We start from the raw sequence: 20659 nt of genomic DNA, 5'->3' as shown, positions 1-20659 counted from the left end.
TTAGAGTTTTAATTGAAAAATGGCTGTTAAAGGTTGCATAGTGAATTGATCCAGAGTATCCACATCATATTTTGCCAAAGTACAACTAAATACACTGAGATACAAGAACGGCTGTTTCTCCAATACCATGTTACAACACTTCTCTTTCTGTGGGCAAGATGGAAGATTTACCAATATGTTGCCTCTGCATCCGTTGGAGTATACAGTAACTAGGTCCATTATTCTATGGATTAGATGCTGAATGCAAAGAAAACTCCTGGGGCTTTATTTAATAGGGCAAGAACAGCTTATTTGTCAAAATGATTGGGGGAAGTAGTTTCATGTGGAAGGAGGAATATACACTTTTGCACCTATGCCGTCGTCAGTGTCAGTGTTGTTTGTTAAGGATGAAATCTTTTGTTTTAGCCACTGAGAAAGAATGGAGACTTGGTTTAAGTATCTAAACACGTCCCTGGTGAGGACACCTAGATCTTTCTGTGTGGAGTTTGCATGTTCTCTGGGTGTAGTGTGGGTTCTCTCCGGGTTCTCCGGCTTCCTCCCACAGTCCAAAAACATGTTGAGGTTAATTGGTGATTCTAAATTGTCTTTAGGTGTGAATGTTAGTGTGCTTGGTTGTCTGTCTCTAAGTGTAGCCCTGCGACAGCCTGGCGACCTGTGCAGGGTGTCCTCACCCTAAGTCAGCTGGGATAGGCTCCAACCCCCCCGCGACCATAGTGAGGATTAAGTGGTGTATAGATAATGGATGGATGGACGCCCTAGTCTTTGAAGATGCCCTCAGTGTTGCCAACTTGGTGACTTTCTTGCTAAATCTGGCGACATTCCAAATCTTGTTGGCGACTTTCTTTTCCAAAAGGAACTCGCAACAAATCTAGTGACTTTTTCTAGTGTTATTGGAGACTTTTCTGGTGTTTTGGAGACTGCTGGAAAAGCACGTATCGTTGTGCCGTTACTGTCCTCAATGAGCAGCAGGTGCTCCCGTGAGCTCCTGCCCTCCCTGAAGCTCTCCCAGGCGGTCGGAAGTCCTGCGCAGCTGCAGTCGGATCAGAGGACACCCTCAAATGAATCGCGCATGTGCTAGGCCGCTGCAGATCCCAGCTTGGCTTTCAGAGGGAGATCTGAATGTAAAAGTTTCTTCACTGTCACAGTAAAATAAATCATTTGACTCACACAGCCTCAGTCACGACCTCACCTTGTCCACTGTGTGTTCCTCTCTGTGACATAAGCTAAACATCTAGCTAGCTCATCATGTCAGAAAAAACAAAAAAGAAATCCAACAACTAAAAAACAAAAACCGTAAGTAACTCTGCCAGAGTGTCTTTGGGTTATTTTGGGTCCCAAGCTCGGACACAGGTGGAGGGTTGGACGTAAAGCTGCCAGTTTCACCTCACATTACAGCTGTTTGATTAAATATGATATTCTATTCTTTAACAATACAGGACACAGTTTTATTAACTCACGTTTTGTCTTTCCCATGGCTCCTCTCTCCTACAGCGGCCATTACAATCACATACAAACAATTATGCAAATGAGGTGATGACATCATTTAGCTACTTCTTGTGACTTTTAGGACAGCCAATAGCTACTTTCCTTACTGAGGAGTTGGCAACACTGGAAGCGCCGCCTTCCATTGCAAATGTCCAAAGCCCGCAAGGACTGAGGTTTGGAGTTCAAAGTCGAGCTGTTGAACTGTATCAGCGCAACGTACAGCTGGCACTAGAGATAAAATTTAGGATGCAGGGGAATTGGCACTCAGTCTACAGTGACAGTGGTGGCTTGATGCCTGGTGTCCCCGAGTCTTCCTTTGTACTACCAGCAGAAACACTGTCTCTCTGCCAGGGGGCCACTTAGGGGGAACAACAAAATTATGAGAGTGTAACAGGAGGATATATTCCTGTGGTGTGACAGGAAACAGCGTGAAGCAAGCCACTGATTGCTCTATGGACTAAACTGACATTTCTGCAAGTTTAACATGTTTTAGGAGAAAAACAAGGACGGCTGCTATTGGATTATACATTGGCCTTTTGAAAGTGCCAAATGTACGCACATGAATATAATGAGTACGGAGAAAAACGGCCTCTAGTTCAAATTAGGCGCAACTTATTGAGAGCAATGGCCTCATTTAGTTTAGAGACCACACTGGCAGAACGGGTTGTAGAAAGGTTACGAGTCTTATTAATAATATCTGAAAATCTAAATAAGTGTTCAGTGCTCATTTTCAGAGTCCAAATAATCCATGCACACTTTTAAAGAAGTTTGGACATGAAAAAAAATTACATTTGCAAATACTTATTCTCATTGGCTACGTAGCTGGTCCAGAAGTTTCATCAATTTATAGTGAACACTCCTCCAAACTTCACAAATTTACTACACAATTCCACAAAGGTAAAAAATAATAAAATAAAATAAAGAGGGATAACTTCCATCTACCTGGACTGTAAGTGTTTATGAAGCTATTCAAAATTTTCTTTCAGAATAAACAGACAGGAGTCATAACATCTTGTTGCCACGTTACCTATCATTAGACATGTACCTTTTATCCCAGTAAAAAGCTGCTCATGTCTCACGGTGGGTGTGTCAACCCTCTTGACAATCTGTCATCTCGGTCTGGCTGCTGTCTTTCATGACACATTGTTTGACACTACCTGCATCGTGCAGCTGCAGTCGCTCGTAATAATTAATTATTTCACAAAACCCCCCTGCACTGTGTTAAAGGAGAGTTGCATCTCCCCCTACTGTTTTTACTGTAAATGCACCACTGCAGAGTCAAATCAAAAAGGACGGCGAACTGTCGAAAGATTTGTGTGTGTGCTTCTGTAGGTCTCACATCTCACTTTGTTTCTAGAAAATTAAAATTTTAAGAGGGACAAGATGCCACATGTGGCAACTGAACCATTTTGTGCTGTTGGACTGAAATGAAAATTTATATAACAGAAAGTGTTTACTTGAAGTTTAAGTGCATGTAAACGCCAAAAGTCACTCTCTCACACTCGCTGCCTTCTGGGGGAAAAAAAAACAAAAAAACATACACAGTGCATTGTCTTGCATTTATTTCATTACTGTATTGACGACTGCCTCCTGTGTTTAGTGAGTTTTTTAACCTCAGGGCAGCTGGTAGATTAAAAATTAATCATTTTTTGTTGAGTTCTAACTTGTAAACAATGACATGGTTCAGTGTGGTGGCACCAGTAAGAACATTTATGATCAAATAATTAAATGACAGCATCCTGTCACGTATGCATGTGAAAGTATAAATTCATTTCTGCTCCCAGCAGATTACAGATTATTTACTGATTCTAATTCTCTTACTGTGGGCTCATTTATATTCATGACATTTGACAATTTCACTTTCTCAGCACATGATGGAAAAAAAAAAGAAAAGAAAAAAGGCACAAACCAGAATCTCACTGGAAATGACGTGTTGTTTGTGCTATTCCTCTTTTTAATTAAACGTGGAGATACTGCTTGAACAAATGAGGCTGAGAGCTGGATGATGTCTGTATGTAAATGACTGTGTATCAGGTCCTTTAGGATAAACCAGGGCAAGATGTGCCCCTTAAGAGTAAGGTCTGTTTTTCTTTAGGAATTATATATTTTGAATACCAATATAATATGCACACAAGAAGCATGCATAAGTGATCAGATTTAGAGGGTAAGTGAATCATAATTAATTTAAACTTCGTTATAATAAAACTAAAAGAAAAGTCTTGATAAGGTTAGTTGAAAAGGCTACGATATCTTAATAAAAATTTGTTCTTTGTTATCACTATTAATACTATTATCAAAGTTGATATATAGAAACAATAAGATCAAATGTCAATGGTTGTTTACGCTACATTCATTTAATAAAAGGCACAAAGAAGCTACTTTCACATTGCCTACAAACAGCTAATGTAATGTAATAATGTATTCATAATGTAAGAAATCTAGAAATAGTCTGACAAGACATGTTATGGATGGATCCTGTGTTCTCTGCACTTGTTAGCTGACATCTTCTCGTTGTTGTTGTTGTTGTTGTTGTTGTTGTTATATATCTGTGTAATGAAAGGGGGGTTTGTTTACCTGCTGTTCCCTTATTGCATTGTATTGCAAGCAGTTTTAATAATGTGGCATTTTACGGGTCAAGAATTTTTCACTACTATTTTCAGAAGCGGCTCATTTACTGTAACTGTTATGATGCTTTTTCTCCTTTTGTTGCTTCGTCTTGTTATTCGTGTTTTTAATCTATGCCATGGTATTTACTTTTGCGGACGGCAGCGCTTTGCGAACGACAGCCGAACACAAAAATAAAACCTCAAAAGTGTCTTTGAACGCAGCCCTCTGCCGTTTCCTAGAGACTTGAATGCAGCACGACGCCACGTCAGCTGATGCGGAGCCCAGAAAAGTCACGTGATTCCGGGAGCACGTGACAGAGTGGATTCCCAGTTCCGTCATGGCTGCAGCACCGCAGTGAGTTGACTTTTGCGTTTCATGACAACGATTAAACTGATAACAATTTATTTATTTTCAGCTCAGATGATAAACAGAGTGTTTACGGCTTCAACCGTCTGACTGCGTGTCGTTTAGCTGAGCTGTTGCCATGGAGACCTGACACTTAATTATCCGACCGATGAAAGCAGCGGTGATTTTTAAAGTGGTTTCGCAGAATGAAGAGAACTTTCTAAACTCTAGACTCGGTGATGATGTTGGTAAAGGCCTTTATGAAGCTTGAATAACAAATGTTCACGTCAGGTCAAATGGAAAGCGTTTGAAATCTTAATTTCACTTTTAAAACTGAAGATGGCACAGAAACAGCTGCAAACTAATTTAGCTCGCTTCCAGTTTTAAAACTAACAGCTGATCTCCAGGGACTTTCACAATCATATGATTTTCTATGGTAAACACGCAACTTTTGGAAGAATAAAGCTGTGCCTACTTTTTACCTGTCATCGCAAAAGAGATTTCATTTATGTTTAAAAAAAAAAAAAAAAAATTTAAATACATTTTAAAGGTCAGAAGAAGTTAAAGGTATTAAGCATTACAAAAGATTGGAAAAAATGATGAAAGAAATTAGAAAAGTAATTTTCAATCCTTCATCCTGACACCTCAGACTTCCTTTGGGATCCCATATTTGAATACAATCTTCTTTGTGTTGTATATTATATGTATATTCCTCCAGCTGTCTGTTGCTAGTGGCAATAATCTACTGTTGCTTCACTGTAATTCATTCCAGCTCTTCTTTTGCATACATACAGGTGTTTTGTGTGTGATTCTGAATGGTAACGATACGTTTGAGGATGTAACTCCAACACCAGGATGTGCAGAAACAGTCCAGATCATAGGATCAGACTGACGAGTCTAAGAAAGTCTGAATTTCTGTTTTGGTTCAGTTTAGTGCAACACAAAACTAATCATGGCATTATCTTGGAAAGCATCCCTACTTCTAGTGCCTGAAGTGTTTGCACAGGACTGTCAATGAACTGCTGCAGTGTGGGAAAACAGTATAACTCTGTGTTTTGTGCTTTTTCTGGTGGTCAAGATGACATGAGTAAAACATCCTAAATTTTCTTGTGGTGACGACGCAGGCCAGACTGACTTCTGTGATTATTAAGTACAACTGCAGCAGAATCTGCTGAGGTAATCATAAAAATGTCAGCAGTCAGCATCCATGACTTGATCGCTGCTGGTGGTTGACAGATTCCAGAGATTGGAGAGAACAGCAGGTACATCTTACAGTATTGTGTAATCCACCACAACCCCTGAAACTACGCACACAACATTACCGTCGTCTAATCAGTAACTCCCTGACACAGTTTAAACTTTTTCCCTGAGCTGTTATTGAGCAGACTGTTTACACTGCAATTTTGTATCAGCCTCATTCAACAAATGATAACAACATAATTTGCCACCTCAGCCGTGAGGTGGATCTATCCTCACAGATACGCAGCTAAACCTGCCGACAGTGAATGATGCACAATCCTTGAGCCATAAAATTCAGTGAGGTTATGGATTAACCTTTGGTACGGGCCGGGTTGAATCAGATATGCAGTGATTTTTATCTTATCAGAAAGCCACGGCCAGAGACCAAGATTTATGTTCAAAACCTATCAGTTACAAGGTTGTATGTCGGTCTATATCTTATGTCTGAACTGTTTCTGAGGGAAGTCTGGAGCCGAGGTTCATCCACCTCTTAGGCTGAAATCTACTGACCAAATCCTGCGGATTACCGCCAGACAGAAGTAGAAACATAGCAGGTCTTCTGTCCCTGCTGAGCAGAGAAGTGGTTCTGCTGGATTTGTTCACAGAATTTTCTTTCCTTTTCACATAAAGAGAAAGATAATAATGTCAAACTACTGCTATAGAATTTAAAGCATCAAATAACATCTATGTTTAGCCTAAAAAATATTCATAATAAACTATCAACAATAATAAAATAGCATGTAAAACAACAATGGTAGTTATGATAGTCATATTGGCTCATTTGTAATGCTGTGTGGGCAGCCACAGTTTCACAGCTTTGGTTTCAGGCTCATGCTCTTTATGACGGGCCAATTCTAATCTGGATCCAAATCCCCCAGTTCAGTGTAGGTCCCTCCAACCAGCGCTCCACCCTGAGATATTCTGTCTCCTTGTCCTTTCAGACCTGTCTACTGGCTGGGTAATGACACCCTGAGGGTGTCTGCTGCCCTTTTTGCTGAGAACCGTCGCCGACTGTGCCAGGGGCTGAAAGCCAAAGATGGAGTGGTGTCAAAGTCAGTGGTGGTGCTGCAGGGGGGAGAGCAGAAGCAGAGGCACTGCACCGACACGGACCTCCTCTTCAGGCAGGTGGGTAGTCTGTGGTTTTGCATTTATGTATCTATCCATGATCCCCCAAGCCACCAGGCATTTAGTCAAAGTGCATAAAGACCTCAACTGGTCAAGGCTGAGTTCTGAGCTTCTCTGGCATTCACAGTGTCGTCACACTGTCACAAATCTGTACGTCCTCCTGCCACACTACAAAGAAATCCCTCCTGTCTATGATCCTAATTTTTCTCTCACGACTACATAGGATAATCTATAACTGGTTGTGACAAAAATCAATGAGCACATGGAAGGTAGTGTTTTGATATTAAGCTCTGAGTTTGTATCTCTTCACCTATCTAACCAAATCAAGGAAACTTCTTATATATATGTAATAATCTGATCACCATTAGCTCTCTAAAACGGTCACTGATTCTTTCACATGTGCAGGAGTCTTTCTTCCACTGGGCTTTTGGAGTGACTGAGGCTGACTGCTATGGAGCCATTGATGTGGACTCTGGAAAATCCATTCTTTTTGTTCCTAAACTGCCTGAAAGCTATGCTACTTGGATGGGAGAGTGAGTCACACTAATCCTCAAAGAGCTGTGCACACGTCCAACAGTGAGCTGTTTCTTCAAGAGAGGCGCTGACAATTAAGTTCTCCACCTTAAGATCCTATTTTCCATCTAATTTATTATAAATGCAGCCAAGAACTAGTTGAGACTTAATATTTTTGTCATCACCAGAACCACCCCAGTGACATGTTTGACAACACTGATACAAAAGCCTGCTTTATTATTGCCAATTCACACGCTACGCAGGGTAAATTGCTCAAATAAATTGTCTCTGTAAGTTAGATTTCTTGCTTGTTTTGGACTTTATTTATCCTCTTGCAATACTCAACTTAAAAGTGAGGTGAAATTGAAAAGAAATTATCCTAATTTAGATATGCGGCGACATTCTCTGAAAGCCGAATGCTGTTTTGCTCGCTGGTGAGAACAGGCTGTGGATTTAAAGAAAGACGCATGCTGTGTTCCAGACTCCAAGGTTTTATAGTAATCCGTGAAATAACTAAATGTAATGTTGTGGATGTAAATTGCTAAACACATCACGTTTGCTTTTCCTATAAACCTCATCTGACATTTATCATGCATTATGTGGTCATACTTTAATGTGTTGGGTTCTTGGTCAGAACCCATCTGTTATATTTGAGAAGGTGATCCTCAAAAAAAAGCCTAATGACTATATTTCTATGTTGTTGTTTTTTTTTTTATGTTTATTGCCCTTCATCAGTCGTGTGTTTCTCGTCTGTTGACAGGATCTTTCCTAAAGAGCACTTCAAGGAGAAGTACGCTGTTGATGAGGTTCAATACACCGGTGACGTAAGTCAGCCTGTCTGTGTCGGGCTTCACAGCCACTCTGCTGCTCTGACCTTTTCTCTGTGCAATAATCAAACCTTGATGTTGAGTCACGGATCCATGACGGTACATTAAAGAACATTATGGCCTCATAGACGGCATAAAACATGAAAGTCATCACTGTTTTATTTGCACCTTCTGGCAAAAAACTGATATGTGATTCCAGATCATGTGGCCAATATTAGATTTGTACGTGTGATTGTTTCAACTAAACCTATAATTAAAATTGAATTAAACATGTATGAAAAAGTTCAGATAATATTCTGACAGCAGGACATTGCTGGCTAATATCTCAGGACAGTATCTGAGCTCACTGGATTCATCATGCTGATAATTTGCTGGAAAGGTTCTCCAGTGTGCACAGCCCTGACAGAGCTCAGCCCCCCAAAAGTCTTGGAAGACTTTCATTTTGAATTTTATTTTAAATTCGTTACCTGCAGCTCCGTTTTACCACCCCAGTCTGAGAAACACTCACGTTCAGGCTGTTGGTAATTGCCTGTTTTGAGCGTCTGAAAAACAGTTCGACGTATCAACGTTGACAGCTGGTTGCTGGAGCTGCTATATCGGTGGGTTGACAGCTCCGCAGCTATTTTTGAGTTGTGCGCGTCGACAAATCAAAGTAATATATTCAGCCGACGATATAGGAGCTTTCAGCAGCCGAGAAGTCGCTAAGAAGTTTGCTTTTGAAATGATCGCACATAATTCTGCAATCGTTTCCACATTATTGTGTGTATTAACGTTCATGACTCATCTGGCTGCTGATGTTATTTCTGGTATTTTTACATCTTTGCACCTGCCCAGGGTGTTACATTTCACAATCAGTCACAGGTTAAGACGCTAATTATTGGCCAATTCTTCCACGTGGCAATAGCAGCTCATTACTTAGGGATAAAATTAGAAAAATGAAGTGACGTGACCGCCTGCGACTAGCAAACACCGACATCTAGTAAGACAAAGAAATCAGTAGCTGGTGTTCAGTATTCAGGTGGCACCTCTGCCTACAGAAGGATCTAAAAAAGAACAATATTTCTCTCTTACCAAAAAAAACAGGTCATGAATATTTCAAGCAGTTTTCGACTTTTCAGACACTCAGACTTGGGAGATGTTGTTGCGCACACACACTTTTCTCAGAACCACCCTGCTTAACATGCAAACACTTCACCTTTAAATTGTCGAATTTCATACTTTTGAAATACCTTGCTGGTGTTTACCTTCATGATTTGTTCTTGGCAGAGCTGTGTTGATTTCCATATTTCGGGATCTGTGACTGTGTTAGATAAATAATAATAACGGATAAAAGTGTAATTATGCACAACAAGACACATTTGCTTTCTCGTCTTGCATGGCTACAAATAAGCTCTTAAATTTAAAAAAAAAGTGTTCACATTGTTTTTTTTTCCCTCCTCATTATTCTGCAAACTTCAAAGTTCTTCCATCTGGTGTTACTTAACTGATACGTGTGCTTTGCTCCTGTGGTTTATAACTTCTGCCAACATGAACGAATTATATTTAGGCAAAAAATACGTTTAAAAATCTAAATAAATTAAAGGTGCCAGGTTTATTACTGATTAAACGGTTGCAGCCTACTCTTCTATGTTTTGAAGTTAGTGTTGCAGGTAATCACTGACACGCTGAATGTCCTTAACTGATAATAATGGCCTCACAGTGGCAGCTATTCCAGTTTCAAAAAAAAAAAATCCAGCTTCAGTTGACATTTTAGTCATTAAGCAGGGACCCCGTTTTTCTGCTTTTCAGTAACGATGCAGTGAATGTTGCAGGAATTTTCTGATGTATTAATAATAGTAACAGTGCTGAAATATCACCACAGTGTCTGTGAGCATTGAGTCAGGGATCTGTTATGTGACATTTAGGCTGTGGCAGAGGAGTAATAAAGTCTCTAGAGTTTTGTCATTCAGTGCGCTGCTGAATAGTGGAGAGGCCACGGAGGCACAGTGGCGCCTGCAAGAATGACCTTTATTCTGCAGACTGAATGTAGAAAGAAAGAACTGTTGCTTGTTTTTTTTCTTCTGCTTCTCTACTGTGAGTCTTCTAATTATTCCCTGTCTGCAGATTGCTGATGTCCTGTCCAACCTGAAGCCGGCAGTTCTCCTCACACTGGTACGCGTCACTTATTCCTGCCTTGTTGCCGTTAATCATAGTTTCATTGGTTAACTGGTGACTGATCATAGAACCGGATCTTAAAGTGATGGAGGGGGGAAGCAGCTTCAACTTAGTCTCCCTACTGAACCTTTCTTTCTTAGCTTAAAACTTACTCATAATGTCAAAAATCAAAACATCTTTCCAGTTGGTTTTTGAGTATTAGCGCAAACGATCTTCTTTTGAACAGGATCATCTTTTAAAAACCCCAATTATCACATTGATCCGCCGCTAACAATGCGATATGAGAATAAATGTAGACTCCATCTACTAATTCCAGCCACCACTAATCAATTTAACGCCCTGTCTTAACGTTTCAATGGTGGTGATGTAATCGCTAGTTTTTATGTTGTTTTTCTTCCCGCAGCGAGGACTGAACACAGACAGTGGGAGCATCTGCCGTGAAGCCTCCTTTGAAGGAATTAGTCGGTACGTTTAATTGGCATCGATTTGCATTAACATAATTATATTTTGTTTGTAGAGGTTGTTTTATTTCCATTTATAACCAGAGATGCAACAGACTCTTATGCTTGCTGATTGTCGCTGATTAACCCAATTCTGATTATAATTTATTTAAGCAAGCAAACTTGTTGTTTGCTTGTTAGTTGTCGATTAAAAGCAGCGTTACTGTTGCCCTTAACACTGGTCTCTGTTCTTTCCTTGTCTGCATGTAGTTTCCATTTTCATCTGATTAATGTGACCCCAAGTACTGTAGAAGAGAGGTCTCGTACATCCAATTGTATTTAAATGAACACTAACCAGACGCTTCATTAAACGTACCTGTGTTGTCTAATCCAATCCGGTACAACAGCTCTCCAATAAACTCTGTTTTGATGAAGCTTCTACATTTAGTGTTTGTTGTCAAAAAGGTCCTGCTCTTTATGTTTAATACTGTGACTGGTGAAGGTGACAAAATATTAGCAACACTTGAAGAGTTCATTTGCAAAACAGGTAACTCCAACAAACCCTCAGAAAACCCACTTTTCCATCGTCTACCGAGACAATCAAACTTAAGTTATCTCTATTTTTGTTGTGTCATTTCCACTGAGTCAAATCCACTCAACTTCAGTTTGACTGATATTATCTCAAGCAAACAACAAAAATAGTAGGTTTCTGAAAATCTACAAAAATGGAATTATCTCTTTTTGCAAACCACCTCCACCTACAATGATCTGAATAAAAACCCAAAGACTCACCACCTTTTTGACAACCTCAACAAAATCTGAAAATGTAGAAGCTTCATAAAAGCAGAATTTATGGCAAAGCTGTTGTACTGCATTAGATATGACAGGAGTACCTAATCAATTGGCTGCTGAGTGTGTAATGTTGCTCTTTCTTGTTCTTTTTTTGTTTTTCAGTTTCCAAGTGAACAACACTCTTGTACACCCAGTCATTGTGGAATGGTAAGTAATTACAATACGTCTTATAGTACTGATGAGAAAGTCCACTTGAGAAGAGAATAAAGGCCGTAATTGCCTAAATGTTTCTTCACATTTTCACAAACGTTGGCAATCACAGCTGCCCAGTCAGGTAATTTCGTGTCTGTAATCAGAAACAAGGACGTTTCTTTGGTTTGGGTTTTTTTTTTTTTTTCCCTCCTTCTCAGAGTCAGAAGTCAGTCTGCACAGATGTAATAGACTTCGTGCTTGCCTGGATGTCCTTGGCATTAGAGTTTGCACCCTCCAGATGAATTGACATTTTCTGAAATAAGAAGGAATGCTTTTCAGGCACACCTCCTGGGGAGAGAGGCTTGATTGAACCCTCTGCCCCTCTCTTCGCGCTGCAGCTCGCACGGCTCTCTTTTAACTTTCATTAGCGTTACTATTGGTTACCACTGCCTTGTGTTATTTGTTTGCTTCTATTATTGTAGAAATCCTTAATTCTTTCCCGTATCCAGCCATCTCAGGTGCACACAAATAAATGAAAAAGGTGTGAATCAGCAGGCAAAAAAAAAAAACTTTAAATCAAAGACTCCGGTACACTTCGGTGTGTGTTGAAACAGTCTCAGCAGCTCTGTGACAGTAGACAGAAAAGTTTCTAGTTGAAACTAAACAGCAGTCCTGAGAATGATTGATGACAAGCTGCCCAACGTCTGGTTTCTACATCAGGTTCTGTGTTAGCCGTGTATATTAAACAGATGAAGATCAAAACGTCTGTTTCAGCTGCTGCAGCACCGATATTGCAGCTTAATGTGAGAGTTGAATTTTGTGTACCGTTTGGCTGTTCATCCATTTTACTGTGCATCGATATCACCAATCAAAAAGACAGAGCTGGTTACTCACTTCTTGCTGCTGTCTGTGTTTGCAGCCGCCTCGTAAAGACGGATATGGAGCTGGAGGTTCTGCGCTACACCAACAGGATTTCCAGTGATGCCCACAAAATGGTGAGATCCTCTCTCTCTCCTTCGACAGACCATCTGTAAAGTTGCTCAAAGTGCTGCATTTATAAAACGATGAACGCAAGGAACAGGAAGAAAGTTCAGAGCATGAAATTAAACACCTAAAGTATCAAAAAGCTTATTAGAGTTTAAAACTCGCCCAAAGGATTGAAGATGTCAGGATGCTCCAAGGCTATAGTTTAAATGCTATTGATTTTAACTTCCTGCAGTAGCTCGGAGGACAGCAGTTACCCAAGATAGCCTTTGACCAATAAGCTGTAACATTAAAGCAATATTTTACTTCTGCACAGGATTTCGCTTTATTGCAATGAATAAGCTCTTCGGGGGCTGAGGAGCCGTTAACCTCATAATGTTATCTGTCCTCTGAAATCACTCACTGTGAGCGTTTAGTGTTGTTTGCCACTTGTTGTTCCCCGGTTGTTATAAGTGTGATCATTAGTTTCCAGTGCCCATAGACATCCATCCTGGTAGATTTTCAGTTACATGCTGTAAAACGAAAAAACTGTCTCCCAAATAACCGGCTGTCGTGGACATTTGATCTCCTATTTTGTACAGATAAATCCTGCAGGCTGTGCTTGAATAATGCAGTTGCTGAAGAAAAACATTAGATATCAATTTTGCATATAAATTACAAGTAAAGAACAAATAATTACTGAAACTACATTATAAAGTGATAGCAGTCACACTACAGAGGGTCAGTCATTTTGTGTCATGCTGCAGTCAGAAAATAGAGTTTGGTGCTTTATACATACATCTAATCAAAACTTTTTCTGTAGATCATGAAGCAGGTGAAACCTGGACAAAAAGAATATGAAATGGAGAGGTGAGTGTGGCATTTTTTCAGTGGATCTTCTTGTTTTCTTTCTATTTTTCTATTAAGGTTCATCAAATGGAAACTTGATGTCTGTCTGCTCTTTTGTATGTCTGGTTAGATCTACAGTGTTTATCAGAATTGAGGTTAATTTTAAATAGTTTCATGGTATCAACATGTAATGCAAGTTAACCCTTCCTCCTTCACTGGGGCATTGGGCTGATGCAGCTGCTATAGTCTCACAGTTGGTATTTGGTAAAATGTAATTAGGTAAACCTTTATATTTAACATGAGAAATGAGCAGCAGTTGATGATAATTAAGCAGTTTTAACTACTGGTTCAGAAATGTCACACCCCCAGTGCATGTTGATCTTCCACTAACTCTATTATTATTACAGGAGCAGTAAGCACTTGTTGGTCCATGGTAAATGCTCTGCACATATATAGCGCTTTTCTACCTTAGTGGTGCTCAAAGCGCTTTACAATGTTTCTCATTCACTCATTCACAAACACATTCATACACCAATGGTGACAGAGCTGCCATGCTATTAGGAGCAACTTCAGGTTCAGTGTCTTTCCCAAGGACACTTCGACTGTAGAGGGGCGGGGGATTAAACCGGTGATTAGAGGACAACCACTCTATCACCCGAGCCACAGCCGCCCTTATGGGTCTGTAGAAACACTCACAGACCAGGGACTGTTGGGTTAACTTTACTGTGTGCTGCAGGTACAAAAGAATTCAAGTAAATATACTCCAAAATCTAGATTTAAATGCCAGCCAGACAAGTTATTAATATGTAGATTCAGAACTTAAGTTTTGGCAAAGTTGGAAACACGAGTGGCATTTTCTGATTCACCGAAAACTTAAACAGAGAAACACAACTTGCCCATAATTGGTTGCTTGTAGCTTTTCAGGTCACGATGAGGTTGCTTGTGCAAAACACGAAAATATATTTCAGTTTATTTTGTTCATGTTTGTATTTTTTAGTAAGATTTCTGGCGGTGTTTCCTTTTAGTAATGGCGTGTCTGAGCAGCTTCCCGTCATGCTCATTTGCCTTCACTGTGTGAGAAGAAGCCCAAAACGTGGGCCTGTCGTCCTGCACAGCTTTTGCGATGCTGTTGAGATCTATAAAAGTGTTTGATGTGCTTGACCGTGTGATGATTAAAGAATGAGTGCTGAATGAATTCTTAAAAAGCACGGAGTCAGGAAGAGGGCAGCGAAAGTCCTTCAGCTAATCAGTGTTTTCTCTGATCTCTGCTGTGCTGAAATTTCTTAGTTTCCTTTTTGGTACTGGGCTTCTTTTACTGAAAGAGGGTTTTTTTTTTGTTTCTGTGCAGTCTGTTCCAGCACTACTGCTACACCAAAGGAGGGATGCGCCACACCTCGTACACCTGCATCTGTGGAACGTAAGGCTTTAGGAGTTGATTCTTTACCCGTTTCATTTCCAACTTTCCTTGATTACTTGCCAAGTACCTAACTGATGTATATGAGCACGGTGCCGTTAATGAACACAGCTTTGATGTTGGAGCGTCAGATGCTGTCTTCCTCTGTTAGGCTGAGCACTGATGAAAAAGCAAAAAAATACTAGAAACATTAAATATGATGATAGTTTAAGCCTCTGCGGCACTGCAGTACTGTCACGCATTTAAACACAGAATGCACATTTTACAGTGCAGAGGAACTGCAGAAGGATTATTGCCAACTAACATCATCAATAAGGGTCGAGGAACTGTCAGACACTGTTGCTAATTATGCTCTGGCCTTTCGTATTAAAGGCCATGTGAACACCTCCGAGGGATTTGTGGTCTGTGGATGCAAGTCATTTTTAAATTAAGCGCTTTAAACATGAGACTAGAATCCCTATGATGCTGTAAGGTGCTCACATTCAGTGCAGTTTCCACCTTGTAGTTTAGTAGTTATTCATATGTGTGTGTGTGCAACATTTGCCTTGTTTATTCCCACCAGGGGCAACAACTCCTCTGTCCTCCACTACGGCCACGCTGGGGCTCCCAATGACAAGACGATTATGGATGGAGACATGTGGTGAGTAGCTTACAGTGCTTTCTAACTTTCATCACCTCTGTCATTCACAAACTACAGATTCTCCCAAACAAGGAGCTGCTGCATCGTTGCAACCAACTCCAACCTCAACCAGCATTGTGTTTTGTTTTTTTTACAGTGCAAGTTTGATGTGAATATTTGTCGCGCGGGAACACGAACAAACCCAAGGCACTCTGGAAATAAATTCAACCTAATGAGCTCTGATGTTTTGTCCCCTGCAGTCTGTTCGACATGGGTGGAGAGTACTACTGCTACTCCTCAGACATCACCTGCTCCTTCCCAGCCAACGGCAAGTTCACTGCCGACCAGAGGGCCATCTACGAGGCCGTCCTAAAATCCTCCCGCGCCGTCCTGGCTGCCATCAAACCAGGTTAACGTCTTTACAGTTTAACTAAGGACACTTAGCTGCGAAAAATCAGCGAGGAAAGTAAATGAAGTAGATCTTCTGTCCTCTTCAAATAAAACAGCACATTGTTGAGTGCTTGTTGTTCTGCTGCATTTATAAAAATCTGCCTTCTTAAAGTTCTTAAATAGTTTAAATTTCCAGGGTTTATAGTGCAGCTAAATATAGTTGCATGCCAAAAAACTTCTGTTATTTACCCGACTAAGTAAAACTAAGCCTGGCTTTCGAATCGTACATGATGAGAAGGTTTTAGCTTTACGATATCAGCGTGCATACCGAAATTTAAGGGTAAGGTAAAGAACACTTTCGTTCTTCATCAACAAAGAATGTTTGTGTTGAAGGTGTGAAGTGGTCCGACATGCACCGCCTGGCCGACAGGGTTCACCTGGAGGAGCTCGTGAAGATCGGCATCCTGCACGGCAACGTGGACGACATGGTGAAGATCCACCTGGGTTCCGTCTTCATGCCCCACGGCCTGGGACACCTGCTGGGCATCGACGTGCACGACGTGGGAGGCTACCCTGAGGTGAGAGCAGAACACTTCAGTTTGATTGCCCACATCACATTCAGTAGCCAGCAAGTTAGGGCTGGAACAGTCAGCAGACAGAAGATGAAAACACAACCCTGTTGCTGGAATATTGATGCGTCATCAATAATATAGAGGGACTGTGGTGCAGAAGTGAGAGAGGAACAAAAAGGCCAAGCTGCAGCAACTAGTTCAGGAAGAGGGCAGGAGAGAGAGGAAGGTGAAATGATGTCTGAGCACAAGGCTTCATGCTGTGACGCAGTTTGAAGCTCCACAGAAATGCATTTTTGACGAGAAAATAGAGAAGTCGGTTAACCCAGAGTATTTCCACTAGAGCTGCTGAATTTTTACCAGCAGAAAGTGACAGAAAGGGAAACACGCTGAGGTAGGGCTGAGTTGAATACAGTGCTTAGTCAGTTTGTGGATACGTGACAAACAATACTGTTGGCTACCTTTAGTGAGAACGACAGTCTGACATACAAGAGAGCTGCTGACTTATTCATCTGTAATCAGTGTTGCCTGAAGTGGAAACATTTGGGAAAATCTTTATCGTAAGCTGCTAGATAGAGCCTGGGATATGGTGCTGCAAAGAGCCAAGTCATAAAACAATATTTAACACTTCAACAATATCCTGGATGTATGAAGTTCCTTCAAACCTCAGCTGCATATGTGTTGACTAAGAACAGAAGGCGAGCGCACTTTACCCGGTTTTTAAGGTCTCTGCACCGGCTACCTGTCTGCTTCGTAATGGATTTTCACATCCTTTTATTGGTTTATAAAACTCTTAATGATCTTGGCCCTTCCTGTTTATCAGATTTGCCTTTTATTCTAAGAACCTCGCAGAACCCTCGGGTCTTCTGTGGCCTTTTAATTTTACCCAAAGTCAGAACAAAAACCCACAGCGGGGCATCCTTTTGTTATTACGCTCCATGTTCGTGCAGCAGCCTTCCTGACGACCCGAGGGCAGCAGAGAAGGTTGATATTTTTTAAAAACAAACTCAATGCCTCCCTTCAAGTCTGGCTTTAAACAGATTGTTGTTATTTGTCTTTTCACTTTAGCCTGCTTTATCTTTTTTTTTTTTCCACTTTACAGAAAAAAAATAATGTTTTGTTGTGTGAAGCTGTTTGCGTTACATTCTATATCAATGAAATGTATACAACTAGATACATAGAAGTCAGACTGATCGATAAAATGTACTTTTAACCCTCCTATTATCTCTGGGGTCAGTTGGACCCCAGTCAATGTTTAATGTCTCTAAATAAATGATTGACATATTTTTTTCAGTTTTATTTAAAGGGCTATTTACACATAAACCATTTTAATTATGATATTTGTGTGGAGGTTTAAATTGCTGGGGCCAAACTGACCCCAAGGATCAAAGATGTCAGTAAATTGAAGGTAGTAGGAGAGTTAAGAGATGTGCAGCCCTGGCTGAACGGAGGCTACTTCCTGAACAAAGATGTTAAAAAAATACTGTTCTCTTGTGTTAATGGAGGGGGTGGAGCGTATTGACGAGCCAGGACTGAGGAGTCTTCGGATGGGACGTCTGGTGCAGGAGCGGATGGTCCTCACCGTGGAGCCTGGCATATACTTTATCAACCACCTGTTGAACCAGGCCCTGGCCAACCCTGCCCAGAGCTGCTTCATCAACAACCAAGTGCTGGCTCGCTTCCGCGGCTTCGGAGGGGTCAGTGTGCCGGGTTTGATTTATTTGGTTTGGTCAAAACATGGGGAAGTCACAGGCACCAATACTACTAATCTAAAACCAATAGTGGCATGAAATGAACAGAAGGACAATACAATCATTCATCATTTGAATGACTAATTAATCGTTGTGTACAATTTTTACTACAATTTGATTTCAGTTGGCAGCAAAAAATGATCATTACACAAAAAGAATATGTAAGGACAGGAGAAAAATACCAAAGGTTTGAGATGATGTTGTCAAAAGGCAACATACAACAGCTCCTCACTCCACAATGTTTGAATAAAGGGACTAAAAAAGAGCTCAAATCAAATTACTTTCTACTATGCAGGCAATACAACAAGCGGCCCAGCCGGCAGGCACCAGAGGATCAGGGAGAAAAATCCTGCACTGCAACGCTTTTTGTTTTATTTCAGGGAATATTATCTCTTGTAAGTTGCCAAACCTGTTGGCTAGAGCTTTGGAAAGTACATTAAAAAAAAATAGCTTAATCATTCGAGAATATCTTTGAAAAACTCAAATTTGTGGCTCAGATTAAGCTAAAGTTGTCATCTCAGGAGACATTTCCTCTCCCTCCAGACTGACATCCAGCTATTCAGGCGTCACGATGTCCCCAAGAGTGTCAGAAGTTGGCAAACCTCGAGTTTCTTTGCCATTCCAGCTACAAAACTGAAATGTTGAATTTGTCAGCCGTTTCAATTGAGCAAGATTAAACACACGCCTACAGACTCCAAAGATGGCCAGTACAGTCCTGGGGAACTCCATGGGAAACCAAGTATTTTTAATAAATCCTAAAGGAAATCTATGTGTGGGTTCTCACACTTTGAATGTTTCATGTAAATCATGGATTTTCTGCCAGAGCTATAATATTAATGGCAAGTCTATTGGAATAAAAAAAATTATGAAATCTTGATTGACCAACGTAATTGCTGAGGCCTGTCAATGCGCTACATCCAATGATCCTTGTACAGGGCCAACGAGACATTTCCATATACATTATGACTCATAGTTTCTATGTTGAACTTCTCATTACTAATAAAGTAGGATTTGTCCATAAGGAGCATCAGAGTTGAGCTGCTCATGTATCTTCATGTTGCTCCTGCCATACAGATTTTTCACTGACTGATCCAGCTCACATCCAGCATTTGAATTCTTCTGTCTGTTTGCATTTTTCTCTTGACTAAGTTTGCTTTTCACCGTCTCCTGCTTTGATTCCACTGCGTTTCACTGACCACTGTGTCACAACTGTGCGCAGGTTCGCATTGAAGACGACATCGCAGTGACAGCGGACGGCATCGAGCTGCTGACCTGCGTCCCTCGCACAGTGGAGGAGATCGAGGCTTTCATGGCCGACCCTGGGAAACCCTTCAGCCCAGTAGTCAGCAGTGAGAAGTTCTGAATGTTCACCATCAGTAGCGTCTGAGCTGCTTGCTGCAGCCCTGCAACTACCACAGTTGAACTCAAGTCCTTCACTCTCTCTCTCATGTATCACTCCTACAACAAATTCACAGTGAATATAATCACATGAAAAGCTTCATGCAGTATCTTCAGAAAGCGCTCATGATGATGTTAAAAACATTTCATTCTGATCAGAGCAACAGTCACTTTAAGGGACAAGCTGTATATTCATCTATAGACTGTTCTGTGCCTCCTGCAAAAGCTTAATTTTATAATTTTTCTAACAATAATTCCTATTCTTATATGTTTCGCTTCAAGTATTGACAAAAAAAAGCTGTGAATTTGAAATAAACGTTTTAATTTGCAACTGTGTGCAGCAGATTTGTTGATTTACTTACTTTGCAGAGAAGCAACTCATTCAGAAAAAAATATGCAAATCAATACAAGTATTCTATAATTGAGAAAAAGGAATCCTTTTTCTGTGCAAAGGAAAATTTCCTGACACTGACTCTTACGGATGAAGTACCATTAAATCAACATCTGTTATGAAAAGTCTCCTAAAATCAGGCTGTTGAACTGCTTTTGTTCTCTAGCTGAATGACTCAAACCTTTTACAAAGTCTCTACTTAAATCTCCAGCATCCCCAATGTGCTGCAAAACTGAATCAACCTAGAAATCATACAGTTACGCTGCAAAGTGCAGAAACACGGGGTGAGTTCAGACACCATGGACATCGTCACTCTGGGTCTTTGAATGAGCCTTCAACAGGATGTATGCTGGAACCAGGACACAGAGGACTCTGAGGCCAATGTGTGTAAAAAGAAACACATTTTAAACCACATCACCTATTCAGCCAATAGAAGACAGATTGTGTTAAGTTTCTGTGAGGATCAAGACTATTCCATCGAGAATCAAGAGCACTCAGTTAAATCACTGTTTTCAAGACAATGGACTCTGCACTGTATGTGGACTGTTTGTCTTCACCAGATTCAAACCGATAACATGCAAGTTACAAGCTTGCAG

The 20659-nt window shown here is 40.6% G+C and overlaps 1 protein-coding gene across 1 annotated transcript; it reads left to right on the top strand.

The window, feature by feature from the left end:
- The first annotated feature begins 4396 nt into the window (after positions 1 to 4396).
- On the top strand, positions 4397 to 20003 carry pepd (peptidase D). Its single transcript, XM_008277654.1, has 15 exons — positions 4397 to 4446; positions 6618 to 6801; positions 7207 to 7334; positions 8075 to 8138; positions 10245 to 10292; positions 10699 to 10760; positions 11690 to 11734; positions 12639 to 12714; positions 13506 to 13552; positions 14880 to 14948; positions 15508 to 15585; positions 15825 to 15973; positions 16348 to 16532; positions 18029 to 18220; positions 19494 to 20003. The coding sequence occupies exons 1-15, from the start codon at positions 4430 to 4432 to the stop codon at positions 19635 to 19637; spliced, it is 1488 nt and encodes a 495-aa protein (XP_008275876.1). The 5' UTR covers positions 4397 to 4429; the 3' UTR covers positions 19638 to 20003.
- Positions 20004 to 20659: the final 656 nt, after the last annotated feature.

This window comes from Stegastes partitus, unplaced genomic scaffold (genome assembly GCF_000690725.1).
Source record: "Stegastes partitus isolate 25-593 unplaced genomic scaffold, Stegastes_partitus-1.0.2 Scaffold104, whole genome shotgun sequence".
NCBI classification, from domain to species: domain Eukaryota; kingdom Metazoa; phylum Chordata; class Actinopteri; family Pomacentridae; genus Stegastes; species Stegastes partitus.
The sequence above is the reverse complement of the archived record's forward strand: the minus strand, read 5'-3'. Positions and strand labels throughout refer to the sequence as shown.